This window comes from Nuphar pumila, chromosome 16, assembly GCF_984573655.1.
Source record: "Nuphar pumila chromosome 16, dmNupPumi1.hap1.1, whole genome shotgun sequence".
Classification (NCBI taxonomy): Eukaryota; Viridiplantae; Streptophyta; class Magnoliopsida; order Nymphaeales; family Nymphaeaceae; genus Nuphar; species Nuphar pumila.
Window position 1 is genome coordinate 27464770 of NC_143264.1, and position 21212 is coordinate 27485981.

The window sequence follows — 21212 nt, forward strand, 5'->3', positions numbered from 1 at the left end:
TTGATACCATGAGTGATGATGCAATTATGAATTGTTTTCAAAATATGAAAATTAGAAGATTCCAATTGTAAAATTTTCATGAATTTAGTTATTTGTAGTTTTTAGGTGGACAATCTTTATTTTAGTTTAAAAGTACAATTTAAGGTTTTATCTTATTATGTTCATAAATTTAGTTGTTTGTGTTTGTAACAATTGTTATTTTGATTCAAAGGCCAATTTAAGTTTTATCTCTCCACGAACGACTAGCGAAATTTTTTTGGCTCCGCCGCTGGTCCGAATAAATGGATCGTCCTTCAAGACCATAGCATTGTCCCCGAGACCCGAAGTCTGCCCACCCAACGAAAAACTTTTGGCTCCGCCATTGGTTGTAATAATTTCATTAATGAAAATTTTACTTTATGCATAGTTTAGAATGAATGAGCATATTAGTTTAATTTTAATTTCATATTAACTTGTTGCCTTTTTTTATTTTTCTTAAATACACTATGGAAACACGAATGTCACGTGCACCATATAATAAAGGATAAATAAAACTAAGTAAACTTTGTATTTACGGTTATAGTTAGAATACGAATGATACTTAGAATTATTATTCTTTATTAAATAAAAATTTGACCTACACTCTTAGGTCAATTTCAAAAATCATCATTTCTTTTTAAAAAATCAATTTCTCTTTTGAATTTAAATAAAGATTAATTCAATGTACATTTGTGGCCATAGTCATGAATATATAAAAATTATTCCTATTTTAATTCTATAAGGCACAAAATCTCTTTTCTTCTTTATTAGAATTTTAATAAAGATTAATTCAAAGTATATTTGTGGTCATAGTCATTAATATATGAAAATTAATCTTGTTTTAATTCTATAAAAGTATGAAGTTCTTTTCTTTAAAATTCAAATATTTTTTCAAAAGTAGCATATTCATCATTTAAGATAGAATTGCATCATTTTTTTCAAATCATTCAAGTTATTTTCAAATTTCCAAGTGATTTTCGAAATAATTTTCAAAAACAATTTTTATTTCAAAATTCAAAGTCATTTTCGATTTCCATTTCAAAGTTGTTTTTCAATTCTATTTTTGATTTCATTCAATTTTAAATCTTATTTTAAATTTTTATTTTTAATTTCCAAATTTTGATTTTTATATCAATTCTTATTTTCCATTTTCAAGCTCAAATTTTAATTTTAATTTCATTTTCAAATGTTCAACTTCCCATTTTCAATTTCAAAATTCCATCTCAAATTTGAATTTCAATTTCAAAATTCAATTCTCAGTTTCAATTTTAATTCCAAATTAAATTTCAAATTTCATTTGAATTTCCAATCCTAAATTCCAATTTTATTTTCAAGTTTCAATCTCGATTTTTGTTTTCAATTTTCAAATTCAAATTGCATTTTTAATTTCAAAATTAAATTCTTCAATTTTATTTTATTTTATTTTTAAATTCAAAGTTTAAATTCAATTTCTAATTTCAACTCTAATTCTGATTTTCATTTTCAATTTCAATTTTAAATTTCAAATTCAATTTCAAAATTCAAAATTTGATTTCTGAGTTCAATTCTGATTTCAAAAATCAATTCCAATTTCAAAATCAATTCAAAATTTCAATTTCAAACTCTGATTTACATTTCAAAAGTCAATTTCAAATTCCATTTCAGAATCAAACTTAATTTTTAAACTCTAATTTTGATTTCAACTTCAATTTCAATGTTCAAACTTCAACTTTTTCAATTTAAACTCAAATTCATTTCAGTTTCAAGTTCAAAGTTCAGATTCGATTTCAAGTTCAACTTTTCACTTCATTTGCAATTTAAAAAACTTTCAATTTCGATTTCAAAATCAATTTCAAGTTGTAATTTCAAAATAATTCTATGTGATTTTAGATCGTTTTCTGAATCATTTTGAGTCATTTCCAAATAACTTTTCCAAATATATCTTTAAATTCATTTCAAAAACACTTGGAAATCCAAATTTCTGAAATATTTCCAAAAGCATACATATTTTCAAGTTCAAAATCATAGCATAAGCATGATTCTCTATGAATTTTAAGACTTAGAATAATTTCTTAGACAAATTTGAGCAAAGTAAATGCATAAATTCGATCATTGATTCAATTACCCCTGGTAAAGGTGTAAGAAACAGTTGAACCTTGTACCGACTAGCGAGCCCTGTCTCCCCATTTTTTCATATTTTCTAAAAACGGAGGTGAGTAATTTTTCAAAATATTTTCAAAAGGTCAAGTGGACCTTGCGAAAGTTTTTTCTTTCCCTAAAAAAAAAAGAACATTTTTACAACGATCACACCATGTCACTAAGAACATGTTGTCAAAACAAGTGTCCTGGTGGCATAGGAGCTAGCTCTAACTCGGCTTGTTTAGCTCTTGAGCTTGACTTGACTAACCACAAAAATAAGCCAAGCTTAGGGATGGCAGTGGACCAGGGCAAGGGCGGGGGATAGGGTCTCTGCCCCCGTCGGGAGATAGGGTCTCCGCCCCCACCCCGTTTCAAAATCCGAACCTTCATCCCCGCCTCCATCCCCGCACGGGGATGGATTTCAACCTCCATCCCCGTTTCATGTCCTCCATCCCTGGTCCAAATGGGGACGAGGCGGGGCGGGGGCCCGTTTTCCCTTTGTCTATAGTCATCCCTTAAAGGATTGAAGATGGGGCGGGGCAGGGATTGAGACGGGGATGGGGTAGGGCTGGGCGGGGCGGGGAAAAACTTAAGTCCATCCCCGCACGGGGATAGATTTTAACCTTCATCCCCGCCTCCATCCCAGTTTCATGCCCTTCATCCCAGTCCAAACAGGGCGAGGCGGAGCAGAGCCCTGTTGTCCCCCGGTCCACTGCCATCCCTAGCCAAGCTTGAACAACTCATGTTTGGATCTTGTTAGGCTCATTTGCTACCCGTGACTAGGGCACACAGCCGAGCAAGCAAGGTGGGAGACTGGCTACTAGGCAGAGGCGTCATAAGCAATAAAGTTTTTTTTTCTGTCTTTTTATTTACATTTTTCAGTGTTTTCAAAGTAAGGTGAATTTTATTTATGTCATTTTAATAGCCAAACATGAGTTGGATGGAGATGATAGGAAAGGATATGAATGCTTTGAACCTCACCGAGGACATGGCATTGGATAGAAATGATTGGAGGAAAAGGATTCATGTGGAAGACCCAAAATGAATTTCTTTTTTGGTTCATATCGCTGACCCCAAATGTTTTGGGACGAAGGCGTAGTAGTTGTTGTTGTTGTTGTTGTTGTCATTTTAATAGCCAAACACCACAGATAAATCTTCTGTAATCTTATTTTTTAGGGGTGTCAACGGGTTGGGTTTGGTTCAGACCCAGGTGGAACCAGACTTTGACCCAATTTTTGGGTATGGTATAGGGTCCGGACTCAAGTCTAATTGGTTCCACTATAAGAGAAACCATACCCTAGACCATACCTGATAAAATAATAACTTTTTATCATTTTTATATTGAAAAATTATGGGTCTTAATCAGAACTTGGATCGGGCCCGGTCTAGCATAAAATTTCATAAAATATACCAGGATCCATGTATTAATAGGACCTTCAAGTCTGGACCCGGATCTTAATCAGGTCCTTATTCATCACCGTACCCCGGACCCCAGGTAAAAACCCGACCGTTGACACCCTTATTTTAATAGCCAAATTTGGTCTATCCAAGATTCAAAGGGCTTTCAATGTCATTTCTTTTTTCAAAATCTTTTATGACGATAATGCAGTTGTTTCCACGTGAATTAATCTCGAGTTTTCTTTGAATGCTTGCCGTTTGATAACGTGGCAAGTCCATTTTTTAATAGAGTAGCAGGGTGATATCCGGTGGTCACGTGCTGCTGCGCCAACGGTCATATATATCACACGAGGCCGTTGACAGCGTGGAGGGCAAAATTAGCCGTTGTATGGTGTCAGTATGCCTCTGACTTATGAGAAACAAAGGGAGAATATGCTACGGCTAGTTTTTTGCCTTGTGGGGTCCCTTACTACATGACAAACAAGGGGAGGGGGAGATTGGTTATGGACGCGGAGTTCAGAAGCTCTGGGTGCAACCAACGGGTACAAAAAGGGGATAAAAGAGGGGACCCAAAAGTTGTACATTTCCTGATCGCCTGATACATGGCTTCGAGGCTAAATCCTGACCGTAGGCTTCCAACGGCTATAATCAATGCAGTGCATCATTCGAATTCGGGATCCCCCTCAACGACATACTTCACCAACTCCGATGGAGAATTCAAAAAAATTTGAAAAAAGATATCCGGCCCGATTAAATAGCCAACACCACACTCGGTCCACGGTTTTATGGTCCTCTGGATTCGAGGTAGAAACACTTCATCATTTCTTCTTCTGCTGCTTCTGCATCACAAAATCAATCATGGGGACTTGTCTGAGCAAGAAAGATCCCGTCGTCAACAAGGGCCCTTCTTGTTCTCCTTCTCCTCCTTGTCCACCTGGTTCTGCTGGTGCAAAGCCAGCAGCCTCATCTGGTTCGACTTCAAAGCCCGTCAAACTGGTGCCAACAGCTGCTGCGGCTCGAAAGGTTGCTCCGCGGAAAGCCACAGCCCTCGATGAAGCAGAGAAAGTAAAGCTCCCCCTCGCGGAGATCTCGAACCTCACCGCCGATAAGCCCAACAACAATCGGCAATCGGACGCCGCTCCTCCTGCCAGTCGAGACGAGGAGAACGGTGGGGGTTGTCCGAAACAGAACAGCCCCGCATCCGCGCTTAAAAGGGAGAAGAACGAGGGCATGGTGAGGACGTCCAGCTGCACCAAGGAGGAGGTGGATGCCATACTCATACAGTGCGGCCGCCTCAGCCGGAGCTCCTCCGGCAAGTCCTCCAACGAAAATGCCGCCGCCTCTCGGGCCGCTCTCACCAGCAGCGCGAGCACGAAGAGGCACTCTGGATCGAAGAGGCACTTGGAGTATCAAGGGGAGAACGAGAACCGTTTCGATGATCGCGAGGGCGGCGACGATGGAAAGGGGAAGCAACGCAGCGGTCGGGCCTCCCACAAGAGGACGCCGAGCGGAGAGATGGGAGGGGTCGTGGAGTACTACTACAAGCGCTCCAGCAGCAGGGAACGGAATTCTGCCGAGCAACTGCCGAGGAGAGGAGCTGGCACAGCTGCAGCTGCTGCTGCTGGTGAGGCAAAAAGAAGAGTGAGCCGTTCCCCGGGGAAGAGATCAGAAGCTACCCCAGATCGCAAAAGCAGATCGTCGCGCTCTGTGAGATCAGCACCATCTTCGGCTGATATTGGGGGCAAACCTGTCGCCAAGAGGAGCAACGCTGCCTCCCGATCCCGGTCTCCGGCCACCAGAGCACCATCATCTACAACCCCTCAAACAACTGAGAACCACAGCAACACACACCCGGCGCCTATCCTCAGCCGGAGCTCCTCGAAGAAGGCCGAGCATTCGCCTTACAGGAGGCCCCTGACCGGCAGCGAATGGCCGCCCAAAGCGCAGGATCACAAGGACAACCACACTGATCCCACCACTATCACTATCACCACCGCCATCAGCAACGGCGACCACCAAAATGATGACGATGATCGAGAAGAAGAAAGAACAAAGAATCCCTCTCATCCTCGCTCGCAGAGCGTAGATGGGAGTGGCAAGACCAGAGATGGTCGCAGCAGTACGCGGGAGCAGCTGCTTGCCTGCAGAGTGAAGCAACCACAAAGACAACCTTCCCCACTGCCAGCTCTGGATCAGAAACCCCTTGAGGCCGCGGAAATCACAGAAGAGACAGCAACTTTAGAGACCGAGAGGTATTCCCACAACCTCACAAGGTCTGAAGTTGAATGTGTGTATTCATCATCCTTGGACAATGATGTCCACTCTCCAGCATTTTACCTCCCACCTTGTGTTTCAAAAGCCTGCTCTATCCTGGAAGCAGTAGCTGATCTCAACTCCAACAGCACTACCATGAGGGCAAGAGACCCATTGGAGTTGCTGGATTCAACAATATTGCAGAGTGAGCATCAAATGATCATGGAGCGCAATTTGCACAAATATGTATCGGTGAGGAGGGAGATTAATCCTCAACCAGCATCTTCAGAAGGCCAAGAATCATCAGCAGGTAGCAACACAGTCATGACTTGTTCTTCATCCTGGGAGCCAACATCGGCAGACTCCACCGATCGGTGGGTAGACGGCCGCCTATTCCATAAGATGATGGCGTCGGAAGAAGATAAGTCTCCTTCATCCTCTTCTGCTTACCCTTTCACGTACTTGCCTGCTGGAGCGGAAGACATGGAGGAAAAGCAGTGCGGAGCACATGAGAATTTTACTAAAGCAGGCAGAAGAAATGGTACATTAGAACAAGAAAAACTTGCTTGTGGAAGATATGATGGTGGAGTAAGATCAGAGAATGCCTCAAACACCACCAATTGGAGTGCTGGTAGAGGTAACAGCGGCAACAAATTTTTGCCGGTCATAACATCGAGCAACAACATGAAGAGAGAGATTTTCCAAGATGGGAATGTAACGATCATGAATCCTTCTAATCTATTGGGACAAGGGAGGTAATCATTTTTTGTTTTGTTTTTTCAACTGTTGCAAACTTTTGCAACCTCTCAAGGGGCGTTTGTTGTTTGGCTACTAACCGTTCTGTTCAGTGAAAATGGGCAAGGAACTTTGGTGTTCTCCCTGTCATCTTGTACTCCAAAAATGTATGAGAAGTATATCTATATTTCTCAAATGGAAGAGTCCATTTTCTCTCTAACTCTTGATCAAGGCAATGGGTCACTGGATCAAAAGGCCAAATTCATTTGTTTTCTTTTCTGCTCCATTTGCTTCTTATACAGAAATGGATGTCCTGGGGTTTCCAGGTAATGAACACCGTTTTAGTTAGTTAATCAGTGATGGCAAAAGCGATAAGCTTCTGTCACGATGCATACATAAGCATCTGCGGCCCATTTAGTTTATAGTTACCTAAGGCTCAAGAAGCCGGGATATGCGTGTTACCAAAAGCTTAACAAGAAAGAGTCTGTCAAGTGGTATACACAGTTCTGACTTCTTTATTGGATATAGAAAGAATGAAAAGCTACAGGAGGAGTGGTCATTGTGTATGTGTTTATGAACCACAGGTCAGATGGTCTTGTGAGAAATTTGGCAATAAACGTTCTCTTCTTTTGTTGCCGAGGATCTGAATCTTGGTGCAAACTAAAATTTACATAATACAACTAAAATTTACAACCGACCTTATGCCTAACAGTTCAATAATGCACTTTGTGCTATACATAAGCATCTGCGGCCCATTTAGTTTATAGCTACCTAAGGCTCAAGAAGCCGGGATATGCGTGTTACCAAAAGCTTAACAAGAAAGAGTCTGTCAAGTGGTATACACAGTTCTGACTTCTTTATTGGATATAGAAAGAATGAACAGCTACAAGAAGAGTGGTCATTGTGTATGTGTTTATGAACCACAGGTCAGATGGTCTTGTGAGAAATTTGGCAATAAACGTTCTCTTCTTTTGTTGCCGAGGATCTGAATCTTGGTGCAAACTAAAATTTATATAATAGTACACAACTAAAATTTACAACCGACCTTATCCTAACAGTTCAATAATGCACTTTGTGCTTATCGATAACTTGTACATTTGACGCTATTATCTAACCAGTACATTTGTGCTATTCCTTGATTATCGTTATCTATCCCTTAAGTATCTACCGGGGCATAGATATCGATAACAAACTAACCGTTGTTATCTTGATAAATAAAATGTACACTGTGTATAGAGAGTCTTTTACTCTCCCTTAAGTTGGAGTGTGCGGATTGAGAATGCCCGGTTTTGAGGTGAGTGAAATGATCGATGTTGAGCGCCTTGGTAAAAGAGCTCTGCACACTGAGAATATATGTGAATGAATTGTGTTTGAATGAGACCACTTTGAATTTTCTCTTGTATGAGGTGGCAATTAATCTTGTATGGTGCGCTTGTAATAAACTGGATTGGCAGCAATCTGAAGTATTGCTTGGTTGTCACAATGTAGCATCATGGCTTGAGAGTGATCAATGCCAAAATCCAACATGAGGTACTTGATCCATGTGAGTTCACAACATGCTCGATAATCGGCTTGAGTCGATGACCGTGACATGATAGACTGCTTTTTAGTCTTTCAAGAAACAAGGTTATCCCCAATAATAATACAATAATCGGATGTGGATCTACAAGTCATTGGTCTGGAGGCCCAGTCAGAATCACAGTAATCGACTACTTGAATTTTGCTGGTGGACGACATTAGAATTTATTGTCCTGACGAACCCTTGATATATCAAAAGACCCAAAAGACAACATCCATATGAGGTTGTCGCGGTTGACTGCTGAATTGACTTAGAATATTGATCGCAAAAATGATATCAGGTCGGGTTATAGTAAGATATAACAATCAACCCAGTAGGCGCTTATACGGCCCTAGATCTTCCAACAAATATTCATCTTCGTTACTAAGTTTGATATGTGGTTCTATGGAAAATTGACTTAGCTTGGCTCCAACCGCCCATGTCTTGCAGGATATCAAAAGCATATTTTCGTTGAGATAAAAAAATATCATTTTTAGATCTTGCAACTTCAATGCCGAGGAAATATTTTAGTCATCATGGTCCTTCAATCAAAATTGCTGATTGATGTGAGATTTAAGTTGTTGGATGTAGGTAATATCATCTCCTGCAATGATAATAGCATCTACGTAAACTAGAACAAAAATGTATGCCGCATTAGTAGCCTTTGAAAAAAAAATCAGCCTTAGCCTTAAATTGGTCGAATTCTTCTTAAATTAGATAGTGTGAGAGCTTGGCAAACTAGTTTCTAGATGATTGTTCTCTGTGGAGAAAGACATTGTTAACATCTATTTGATAGAGATATAAATCTTTTATTGTTGCAATAACTATCAAGCATCGCATTGCTACCAATTTAGAAATAGAAGCAAATGTCTTATTATAATCCAATCCTTCAATTTGGGTGTAGCCCTTAGCCACGAGTCGAGCTTTATACCTTTCAATGGAGCCATAGAGTGATGTTTAATTTTATACACCCATTTGCAGCCAACGTGGTGCTTGTCCATGGGTAGATCCACAATCGACCAAGTGTTGTTCTCCTCCAATGCCTTAATCTCTAAGGTCATAGCATCTCGCCAATGCTGAAACTTCATGGCATGGGGTTCCTTGAAAAAGTGATCATAACTTATGACTTTGGACAACTTATGATCCGTGCTTTGAACCTCCTCTCTCATGTCAGTCAATTAAGTATGGGAGCAACTGTGTACTAGCTATAGTCTTTGAGATGTGATGGTAGTTGTCGGGTTCTTTTGGATCTTCGGAGATGAACTTGAGTTGGTTCAATGGCTTTATAATTGGGAGATTAAGAATTTTGATCAAGATGATTTGGACTAGGACTCTCATTGACTTGGATATCATTAGGTTCTTGAATCTCATAAGACTGAGGTCGAATATGGAGATGGGTAAGATATGCCTTTTTTCTTTATCCATGTTGTTATGATCTTGAAAGGGAAACACATTTTCATAAAACTTTAAATCCCGACTAACATTTGTTTCAATATCATATACACGACAACTGACTTGACATATGGATACCCTATGAAAACTCCTTTGCATGCATGATTATCAAATTTATGAGAGTGATGTATGTTGTGATCATAGCACAAATATCCAAAAATGCAAAAATGATCATGAACAGGGTTCTTCCTATGAAGTAACTTGTAAGGGGTTTTATCTATTAACAGTTTGGAGGGAATGTGATTAATAATATATGTAGTTGTTAAAATGCATTCTTCCTAAAACTTAACGAGTAAAGAGCCTTGAAATCTCAAGGCTCTCGTAACATTGAGAATATCTATGTGCTTGCACTCGACCATGCCGTTTTGTTGGGGGGTTGCAATGCAATAATGTTGGTGTTCAATACCCTTTTATTTTAAAAAATTTTGTATATCATTTGAGAAAAATTCAGTTTCATTGTCAGATTTGAGACTCAAAATCTTGTTGTTAATTGATTTTCAATGAGTAAAAAAAATTGATCTGGACTATCGCTTCTAATTTGTGCTACATAAGGTGGACCCATGTGGTTCTTGAATAGTCATCCACTGTGGTAAAAAAATATTGCACTCCGGATAACAAGGTGGTTTGATATCATCTTTATATGTTGCAATGGATTGATTGAAAAGGTTTTGGCGAGACAATTGATCCACTCGGAAAAGAAAGATGAGTTTGTTTGGCCATATGACAGATATCACAATGATTGTGAAGAACGCAACCATGTAATTTATTATTATTTATAAGAGTTTGTAATCTAGTATTTGAAAGGTATCCAAGTCTTAAGTGCCAGATGTTGGAATCAAAGGATGAACTATTCAAGAAAAAGTTATCATCGATCTGAAAAACATAAAGTCCACCATGCCACTTACCCACTCTAATCTTCCTCTTCAAGAGATGGTCCTAAAAAATACAATGATCATGATAAAAGAAAATATCATATTTCAGATCTTGGATCAATTTGCTAACAGAAATAAGATTAAATTTGAATTCTGGAACAAAAAGGACATTTGAGAGAAGAAAATTTGGTGCCAATCAGACGCTACCCATGTGAATCGTATGTGTAGAAGATTTGTTTGGCAATCCAATTACCCGTGTAGATGAAAGCATTTGGCCTTCACATGATCGAGTTTTCCGCAATGATCGCATTTTGGTAGAACACGATTTTGCACTTTTTTATTGGGATATGTGATGATCTGAGCATTAGATTTGTTGGTGATTCCCACCACTGGTTCTTGATTAGCTGTGACCCTAAGATCACATTGTCTCTTTTCTTATACAAGTAATGTGAAGGTTTTAGATATGTTCGGCAATGGCCTCATCAAGAGCAATTGGCTCCTTATGGCATTGTAGCTCTCATTTAATCTTATTAGAAATTGCATAAGTCTTTTCTGATTTTGTTGTTCATGAATGACCTTCGCGGTTCCGCATGTACACGACAGATTAATCATATATGTGGAAAGCTTGTCCCACAAACCCTTCATCTTTGTGTAATAGACTATCATGGAGGTTTGCATTTGCTTGAGATTTATGATTTCTTGCTAAATTTGATATATGTGTGAGGCATTCGATTGAGAGAATCTCTTACGAAGTTTGGCCCATACTTCAGTAGCGATTAATGCTTGAGGACAGATCTGAATGCAATGAGTTGAGTAGCTATGACAGTACAATGTTGTTGCATTGTTCTTAAGCGACAATAACTTTTGCAAAAAAAGTCGGTTTTGCAATGGATCCACCTACAAATCCAAACTTGTTTTTTGCACAACACCATCTGGTATAATTGTCGCCGATTAATGGTTGTGATACTAGCGTCATGCCAAGGTTGTTTAAATGGTGAAGGAAAAATGGGCTCTCCATTTCTTTAGGATTTTGATTTGAAGCACTCTCATTCCGCTATCCATCATGCCGAGGTGTCGCCTAAGTGCTCTGATACCATGAAGAAAAATAAAGTCGAGAATATAAAAAGAATGTTATTGAAAAATTGAACTAATGATTTTCTGTGTGCTTTACATAATATGTTATACAATTAAAATTTATAACCGACCTTATGCCTAACTGTTCAATGCATTTTGCGCTTATCGATAATCTAACCAAAACATTTGACGCTATTATCTAACCATTATATTTGACGTTATTCCTTGATTATCGATAACAAGATAACAAGTAATAGTATTATCTATCCCTTGACAGAGCATAGATATTGATAACAAACTAACTATTATCTTAATACTCAATAACAAAATAAGGAGGTCATCGTTATCTTGATAAATAAAAATACATGTGTACATTCACATGTATCGAGAGTCTTTTAAACACAAACTCATGCTCTATAACGCAGTACAAATCCGTAGGGTGTAGGAATTAATTTTTATTTGTTTTTGTGGAATAAGATTTACTTCTCTTCTATGCCTGGGAAAGTGTAGACATGTTCTAAGTGTTCAAAATCTTCTCCTTTCTCTTGCTTTTTCTTCTGCTTAATAAGTCAAGAAAAGTTCTTAGCAAAATATTTTTTCTTTTTTGAGTTTAGATCAATCGAGATCTTCGAACTGGCGCTTCTTTTTTAGGTTTATAATGAGAAAATCCGATGAAAATACAACAATAACATGAAAGGTTCTCAAAAGCTACATCTATGTAGATTGCGTGCACACCACTATAATAGTAACTTAAAAGGTTCTCAAATCGGAAAGGGCATCATATGCCACATATGTACCGGTGTGACTATGGGTTCGTGTGTACCAAAAACATGTAAGAATTGACATACCAAAGGCTAGTCATTTTCATCATTTGTGAAAATGTTTAGGTGATGTAGGAAAAGTGATGCAAAATAGAAAATTTGGTTGTGCTCGTCTCAACCAAACAAGAGACTTTTTCACAAGCCAAGCACGTTTGAAAATGAGAAAGCTGTAAGAAAAGTAATGCAAAATAGAAAATTAGGATTTTCCTACCCTTCCAAATGAGAGAGACTTTTTGGCTGAGAGAGTTTTTCTAAAAAGTATACTTTTTGATAGGATATATTCTTTCATGAGAGTGGAAGAATGTTTTCTACTAAGAGAATTTATTTTTACATTTCTCGCGACCACCCACCACCACCCTCTTCCTCTTCTCTTTCATTTTTAACATTTTTGCACTATATTATTCTTATGCTACACAAACAAGAGGAAAAACTTTCTTTTGGAGAACTTCTCTTATCAAAAAAACTCTTATAGGCAAAACCTTTTTTTATTATGAGAGTTTTTCTCTCTTCCAAAAGTGTCATAAAATTGAGAAACACTGCCCCAAGGAGGGGTTGGCGTAGTGGATGGGTCTTTAACCGCTAGACGGGGTGTCCAAGGTTCTATTTCCATGGGCATTGCCCCTCTATGCAAGTTGATGCCTAACATAAGCTCTGGGGGTGGGGCTCTTTCAAAACATTTCGATAAGTATGAATCCAACAAACTGTTGGGTAGAGGGGATAAAGCTACATTTGTGAACAAAAAATGTCATATGGAAGGACGTCAACAAATGATACATCAAACGCAGGAGTCGATTATTGATATCGATCATAGCAAGAGACCTCAAATGAAGGAGTCAGTTATTGATATTGATCATAGCAAGAGACCTCAAATGAAGGAGTCGGTTATTGATATTGATAATTACAAGAGTCTGATAAGGTCGGATCAATCAAAGTTGTGTCATATACCACTTTTGATTCCTTATCCTTTGGTTTTGGTGTTTTTACCTTCTTTTGTATTTAAGTGTATGTTTGCCCCTATATAAAAAATAACATGTGTTTTCTCTTGCCGTGGATGTAGGATTCTCATATCCAAACCGCATACATCTCGTGTCTTATTTTTTCACTCTTGTTCTTTTTTCTTTATGGTATCAGAGTCATCGAGGTGATTTTGCTCATTTCGTTTCCATGGCTTCACCTACACCTCAGTCGTTGATCTACCCATATCCTGTGATACTAAATGTGTTGAATTTCATCTCCTTGAAGTTGTCTCACATCAATTTTCTCTTGTAGAGAACCCAAATCATGACTTTAATCGAAAGCCAAGACATGTCAGAGTTTCTTACTAATGAGACACTTATGTCACCTATCATGATTCATATTAACACTGATGCTAATTCCGAATTGAAGGAGGTTCTAAATCCTCAGTACTCAGCCTGAAAACAATCAGATCATTATTTGAAAGGTTGGATCACTGAAACTTTGTCTGAAAGTGTTCTTGGACTTATTGTTGGATTTGAGACATCGAAGGAAATATGGATGACCCTGGTCAACACCTTTGCTCATGAATCTCAAGAAAGATAATTTCATCTTATGCATATGATGACTATTATCAAGAAATGTACAGATACCATCGACTCTTATATTAAAAATATAAATCCATTTGCGATAATCTTGTTACCATTGGCAAACCCGTTGAACACGATAAAAAGGTCTTTTGGCTGTTACAAGGACTTGGTCCTGAATATAAGTCCTTTGTAACAAGCATGTTGAAGCCACATTTTCCTTCATATAAATAATTATTCTCCTCTTGCAAAGTTACGAAGAAAAAAAAAGATGCATGAGTCTAACCAGCCATAAATGGCTTTTTATGGACAACATTTATTCTAAGAAAAATGGTGAATCTCAACTGCAAAATGACAAAAAGAAAGGAAAGGGTGAAGGTGTTGTTTGTCATATTTGCAACAAGAAAAATCACTTTGTATTTAAGTGTTTCAATTGATTCAATTATACTTTTTAAACTGAGGGTGCCTCAAGCTTTGGCCACAATGACGATGTTCGAAAGTCAAGATGCTGAATGGTTTGCCGACACTAGAGCTATGACACACATGTCTAAGAACTCAGGTAAATTGTATGACATGAAACCTTATACTGGAAATGACCTTGTGATGGTGGGAATGAAGAAAAAATACTCATTACTTACACTAAAAGTGTCAGTATTAAGGTAAATTTTGTTTCTATTCATTTACAAGATGTCTTGTATATTCCTTCTCTCAAGAAAGATCCTGTATCCATCAGCCAGCTAACAAGGGTATTGCCATATATTTTTTATTTTTTTTTCATCTGAATATGTTATAAAGAACACGAAAACAAGGAAAATAGTGGCTAAGGAGAGTAGAAAAGGAGGTCTCTATGCTCTTGGCGAAAGTTCAGAGGCGTTCTTCTCCACACAATTCTGAAAGATTTTAGAAAAGAAATGGCATGAGCATCTTAGACATCCTTAAATGAGTACCATGAGATATTTGAATAAAAACAAACTTATTGATATTATTCCCAGTAATAAAAATACCATATGTGCTAGTTGTTAGCTGAGTAAGGCTTGTCGTCTACCGTTTTTAGATTATGATAATAGAACTCAAGAACCTTTTAAAAATGTGCATTTTGATATTTGGGGACTAACTCTGAAACTTTCTCATGATAATTATCACTATTATGTAGTTTTTATCTATGATCACACAAGGTTCATGTGGATATATCCTTTGAAACAAAAGTTTAATTTTGTTGAAAGTTTTGTTCACTTTCATAAATATATTGAACGAATGTTTGATAAAAAATTTAAAGTGTTTTAATTGAATGGCAGTGGTGAGTTTATAAGTCATAAATTTATCAAGTATCTTGATGATATTGGCGTAAGATGTCAAATATCGTGTCCCATGACACCACAGCAAAATGGTGTTGCAGAAAAAAAACACCAAAATATTATTGAGTTGGGTCTTACCATGATTTTTTATAGTGTCATTTCAAAACAATATTGAATGGAGGCCTTCTCAACGGCCATTTTTTTTATAAATTGTCTTCTTTCTTCTAGTTTAAACACATATTCTACTTATTTTCATCTATTTGAAACACAACCGGAGGAAGAGTGCTTTAGTGCCTCTCTATAAGAATAAGGGTGATATACAATATTGCACAAACTATTGTGGTATAAAACTCATGAGTCATACTATGAAACTTTAGGAGAGGGTGATTGAGTAAAGGTTGAGGAAGGTTGCCATGATATTGGAGAAACAATTTGGTTTTATGCCTGGAAGATCAACTATGGAAGCTATACATCTTCTTAGACAACTTATTGAGAGATATAGAGAGGCGAACAAAGATTTGCATATGGTTTTTATTGATTTAGAGAAGGCATACGATAGAGTACCTAGGGATGTTCTCTGGTGGACAACGATGAAGAAAGGTATTTCTCTCAAGTACATTAGTATAATTAAATATATGTACGAAGGAGTAGTAACCAATGTTTGCACTTGTGGAGGGATGACAAAAAATTTTCTTATAACGGTTGGATTACATCAAGGATCCGCATTAAGCCCTTTTTTTTTGCTATAGTGATAGATGAACTTATGAGATCAATTCAAGAGAATATGTCATGGTGTATGTTGTTTGCTGATGATATTGTTTTGATTAATGAGTCTAGAGTTGGGGTTAATTGTAACGCCCCAAAATCGTGGACTTGAAACCTTTTATGAAAAAGGTTGAAAGCTTTGAAATCAATCATTTATCAGAGTTTAAAACAGAAGTTCAGCGGAAGATAAGGTTCAAAACAGCAAGTCCCTAGACCTTGGGCGCATTACAACACAAAAGCAAACGCCCCTTATAAACCAATTTGCAACTCAAGTATATATTTTATTGAAATGAAAAGAAGAACCACATTTTGGTAATATAGTTTTATAAATCCAAAGTTCTAATCAGAAGAGATGCTTTCAAGAAACTTTATACCCCCATCTATCAAAAGTATCCCCAGGAGCGCAACGTCAGGAAAGGGCATTGTCTTGAATGCATCGCATCATCGTGCCATCGCAAGCTGTCTCAACATGTCCACCATCTGCCCATGGAACGGGTCAGTCTCACAACAGACTAGTAGGGGTGCAAAACAGAGGGGGTGGAGCCCCCTGTTGACAACAGGCGACGACAGGGGGCTCAGCCCCCCTGTCAACCGACCATACACAAAGGAGAAAGAGTGGGGAGGGTTTATACCTCGAAAGACCGCAACGGGGGAGTCGTCAGGGAACGAGGTTGTCAGCACGATGGAGGCCGAAAGCGGCAGCAGCAGGTCGATGGCTAGAGGAAGACAAGAGGAGCCTGATAGAGAAGAGGTGCAAGGGACAGGGGTTGCCGAAGCTCGAAGGTCGCTGAAGGTCGAGGCCCATTGTCGGCTGAGCTGCCTCGGCAAAGGTGGCGACGTCGATGGTCGACAGGTCGTCGGAGGTCACCGCTCACATCAAAAAGAGGGAGAAGAAGATGGCCGACGGTGAGTCACCGGTGTCGGGGTTCCTGGCGCAGCCAATTGCCAGACAGAGAGGTCGGCGACAAAAGGGGGGAAAGTGCCTCACGAGAGCAGAAAAAAGGGGATCGGGGGCTCACCGGAGCTTAGATGTCGTCGACTGCTCGAATGTCGCCGGTGTCAGCTACGATCATCAGCGTTGATCGCCGGCGACGGGGAGGCAGAGAGGTGGGGTGATCGTTGTTCGTCAGGGAGGCCTGCCAGGAGGAGTTGCTCGACGGCGTCTCCAGTCGCCGACCGTACCACGAGAGAGACGTAGCAGAGGAGAACGGACAAGGAGAGAGAAGGGGCGAGGGGTTTTGCCCCTCGCCCGAGACGCCTGTGACTTTTTAAAGTCACAGGCTTCTCGATCGTTCGAGAAGCCAGGTCCGAGTTCAGACTCGGATCCGGATCCAGCTTGGAGCCGGGTCCGACACATCGGTCCAGACCTCAACACATGTCCGACACGTGTCTGACACGAGTCAGACGCGTTTTTTTTTACACGGGCGTTACATTAATGCTAAGTTAGAATTATGGAGACAGACTTTGGAAGCAAGAGGTTTTACGTTGAGTAAGAATAAGACGGAATATATAGAATGTCAGTTTAGTAAGCAACGAAGTAGTGATGAGAGTGTAGTGAAGCTTGGTGAGCAAGAAATAGTGGTGGATGACTGTTTCAAATATTTAGGATCTGTCATTCAAAAGAATGGAGAAATTGATGGAAATGTAAATCATAGAATTAAGGTTGGGTGGATGAAATGGAAAAGTGCAACTGGAGTGTTGTGCGATCGTAGAATGCCATTGCGGTTGAAGGGAAAGTTTTATAGGACGACAATTAGACCCGCTTTACTATATGGTACATAATGTTGGGCTGCCAAGAGACATCATTTTCAAAAAATGAGTGTAACTGAGATGCATATGCTTCGATGGATGTGTGAAAATACACTAAAAGATAAGATTCGGAACGAAGAAATACGTAAGAAGGTAGGTGTTGCATCCATTGAAAATAAGATGAGTGAGAATCGTTTACGATGGTTTGGGCATATTCGGCGAAAGCCTAATGATGCTCCGGTTAGAAGGATGGAGAAATAGGAAAATATATTAGCTAAAAGAGGTTGGGGTAGGCCTAAGAAGACTTGGATGGAGATGATAAGAAAGGATATGAATGCTTTGAACCTCACTGAGGACATGACATTGGATAGAAATGATTGGAGGAGAAGGATTCATGTGGAGGACCCACAATGATTTTCTTTTTGGTTCATATCTCTGACCCCAATTGTTTGGGATGAAGGCGTTGTTGTCGTTGTTGTTGTTGTTGTTGTTGTGAAACACAACCAAATTACTCGAGTCTTCAGGTTTTTGGATCACGATGCTTCTCTTATTTGAGAGACTATGGAAAGAGTAAATTTGATCATAAATCTCTTCCTTGCATTTTTCTAGGATATAGCATGCAACATAAGGGATACAAGTGCATTCATCCCACTACTGGGCATATATACATGTCAAGACATGTTGTTTTTTATGAGTATAATATGCCTTACCAGGACCTGCCCTCGTTATATAAAGATGAGAATATTTCAAGAGATTTTTTTGTTAGTGAAGATTGGAATCACAAAGATTTTTTTGAAAACTAGGAGACTGACAATAATTTCAAATCTCTTGAGAGTACTGAAGTCCTTGGAGTTACAAACAACTGAAATGTTATCTGTTATGATCAACTAACTAAGAATATGCAAGTTTTTGATAGTCAAGGTCCTCACGGCAATAATGAGGAGATGGGCATCGAGCAACCTCTTCTAAATAGCAATGAGCCTTTCGATCAAAGAACTGTTGTTTCTAATACAATTGAACTGCCAATACTAATTGAAATGGATGCTAATCTTGAGTGTAACCATACTCGTGAGGAAGATCTCGACGATCGTGCAGTTCTTCCAATGCAACTTGATGAAACTACTCTAGAACAGACTCAGACCTCTCATCCTATGGTGACCGGAAGTATGACATGTATTTTCAAACTAAATCCCCAATATCTTAATCTTTACGTTTTGTATGATTCTATTTCAAGAGATCTGAAGTCCATCAAAGAGGCCTTGACTCATCCAGAATGAAAACTTTCCATGGACAAAGAAATCACAACTTTAGCTGCCAATCACACTTGGGACTTAGTTCAATAAAAATCGTCCATGAACATAGTGGGTTCAAAATGGGTTTGTAAAACCAAACTAAAAGTTGATGGGAGTTTGGATAGACTTAAACCACTTTTAGTTATCCGCAGTTTCAATCAAATCAAAGGAATTGATTTTCAAGAGACTTTTTCTCGTGTCATATGCACTGGTAGTATTAGAGTTCTTTTCATTGTGGCCACTATTAAGAATTGGGCTATCAAACAGTTAGACATAAATAATGTTTTTCTTCATGGGGCCCTGAATGAAGTTGTTTACATAAAACAACCCCCAGGTTTTGAAGATAAAAAATATCTTAAGTATGTTTGTGAACTCAAGAAGGCTTTATATGGGTTGCGCCAAGCTTCTCGCACCTGGTTTTAACGATTGAGAAATTTTTTGTTCTCCTATGATTTTTCGAGTTGTGTGTCGGATCCTTTCATGTTTACTTTTTATTTTAAGCAGAATATCATGATTTTACTGGTATATGTCAATGATATGGTTTTGACTGGCAATAACAATACCTTTATATATGATTTTTTTTTGTGAATTGCAAAAAGAATTTCCTGTTAAAGACCTTGGAAAGCTTCCTTCCTTCCTAGGCATTGAAGTCACATATACCAAAGCTGGTTTGTTTCTATGCCAAACTAAATATGCTAAAAAGATTTTAGAACGTGCAAAAATGTTTGAATGCAAGCCGATGAACACACCCATGATTTCTAAGGGATAGGTAAATAGAGAGAGTGATTAAGATTTTGAAGACCCTACATACCTCACTATCACAAGACTCTCTTTTAGAGTAAACTATGTCAATCAGTTTATGCACATACCGAAAATTGGACATTTTAAGAAGCTAAGTGAATCCTTCGATATGTCAAAGGAACCATCAATTTTGGGATGAAAATTCTTTCTCATAGCACTCTTGAGTTATATGCGTTTTGCGACACAGATTTAGCTGCTTGTCCTATCACTAGGAATCTATAACCGGATTTTATACTTTTCTCTAGAGTAATTGCATATCATGGAGTGCGAAGAAACATAATATTGTTGCTAGGTAGAATATTGTATTATGGCATCAACTGCTCCTGAACTCACTTGGTTGTTCTCATTATTGCATGATATTGGCATTCCTGTTATGAAACCGCCTACTCATTATTGTGACATCAGCGCTCTTCACATGTCTATTAATTTTGTCTTTCATAACATATCAAAGAACATTCAGATAGACTTCCACTATGTAAGAGAGATGGTATCTCATAGAAATCTCATTACAAAGTTTGTGAAATCGGACAAACAGCTTGAAGACATTTTTATTAAGACATTGGGAAAATCTCAATTTGGAGTTTTGAGGAGAAAACTCGGCATATGTAATCGGCTTAATTTAAGAGAGTCTAAAAGCATTTTCGATAAGTATGAATCCAACAAACCATTGGATAGAGGGGATAAAGCTATATTTGTGGACAAAAAATGTCATATGGAAGGAGATCAACAAATGATACATCAAATGAAAGAGACGATTATTGATATTGATCATAGCAAATCCGTTATTGATGTCGATCATAGCAAGAGACCTCAAATAATGGAGTTGATTATTGATATCGATCATAGCAATGGACCTCGAAGTCGGTTATTGATATCGATAATTGCAAGAGTCTGATAAGGTCGATCAATTGGATTTGCGTCATATACCACTTTTGATTTCTCATCCTTTGGTTTTGGTGTTTTTACCTTGCTTGTATTTAAGTGTATGTTTGCCCCTTATAAAAAATAACATGTGTGTTTTCTCTTACCGTAGACTTTGATATGAATCACGTACATCTCATATCTTGTTCTTTTCTCTTTACTCTTAGCTTTGGAGTTTTATGCCGTGGGCATGATGAGTGTAGATATGACAAGCGGAGACAGTGTGACCAGGTATTTGAAATAACGGAAAATATAAAACTGAGAAACAGCATTTTCTCACAGAGGGGAAAATGATCCATCATCCATGCGAAAAGATGAGGTGCAATGCGATTGCACAAATATCTGTGCATTGAGTACCTGATCACCCTCCATCTGATGGAGGGTGATAGAGTGTTTAATTTTGTGCACCTGATCCGGACTCATTATCGGTAGCAGCTAATTGGTAAGAACTAAGGACCATCGGTTGGGTGGATCCCACTCGCCAACTCAAGATGTGGAACCGTGAAAGAAAGAAAAAGACCAAAAAAAGAAGCGTCAAAGGAAAAGAAA

General features: G+C 38.5%; 1 protein-coding gene across 1 annotated transcript; it reads left to right on the forward strand.

Annotated features, from left to right (window-relative positions):
• The first annotated feature begins 4325 nt into the window (after window positions 1–4325).
• On the forward strand, window positions 4326–6741 carry LOC149813132 (serine/arginine repetitive matrix-like protein). Its single transcript, XM_089992462.1, has one exon. It carries the CDS (start codon window positions 4393–4395, stop codon window positions 6544–6546), a length of 2154 nt encoding a protein of 717 aa, XP_089848588.1. The 5' UTR covers window positions 4326–4392; the 3' UTR covers window positions 6547–6741.
• The last annotated feature ends 14471 nt before the right edge of the window (window positions 6742–21212 follow it).

Bases quoted from the DNA above. Each gene is read 5' to 3' on its own strand.
- LOC149813132 (XM_089992462.1), top strand. From the start codon at position 4,393: ATGGGGACTTGTCTGAGCAAGAAAGATCCCGTCGTCAACAAGGGCCCT.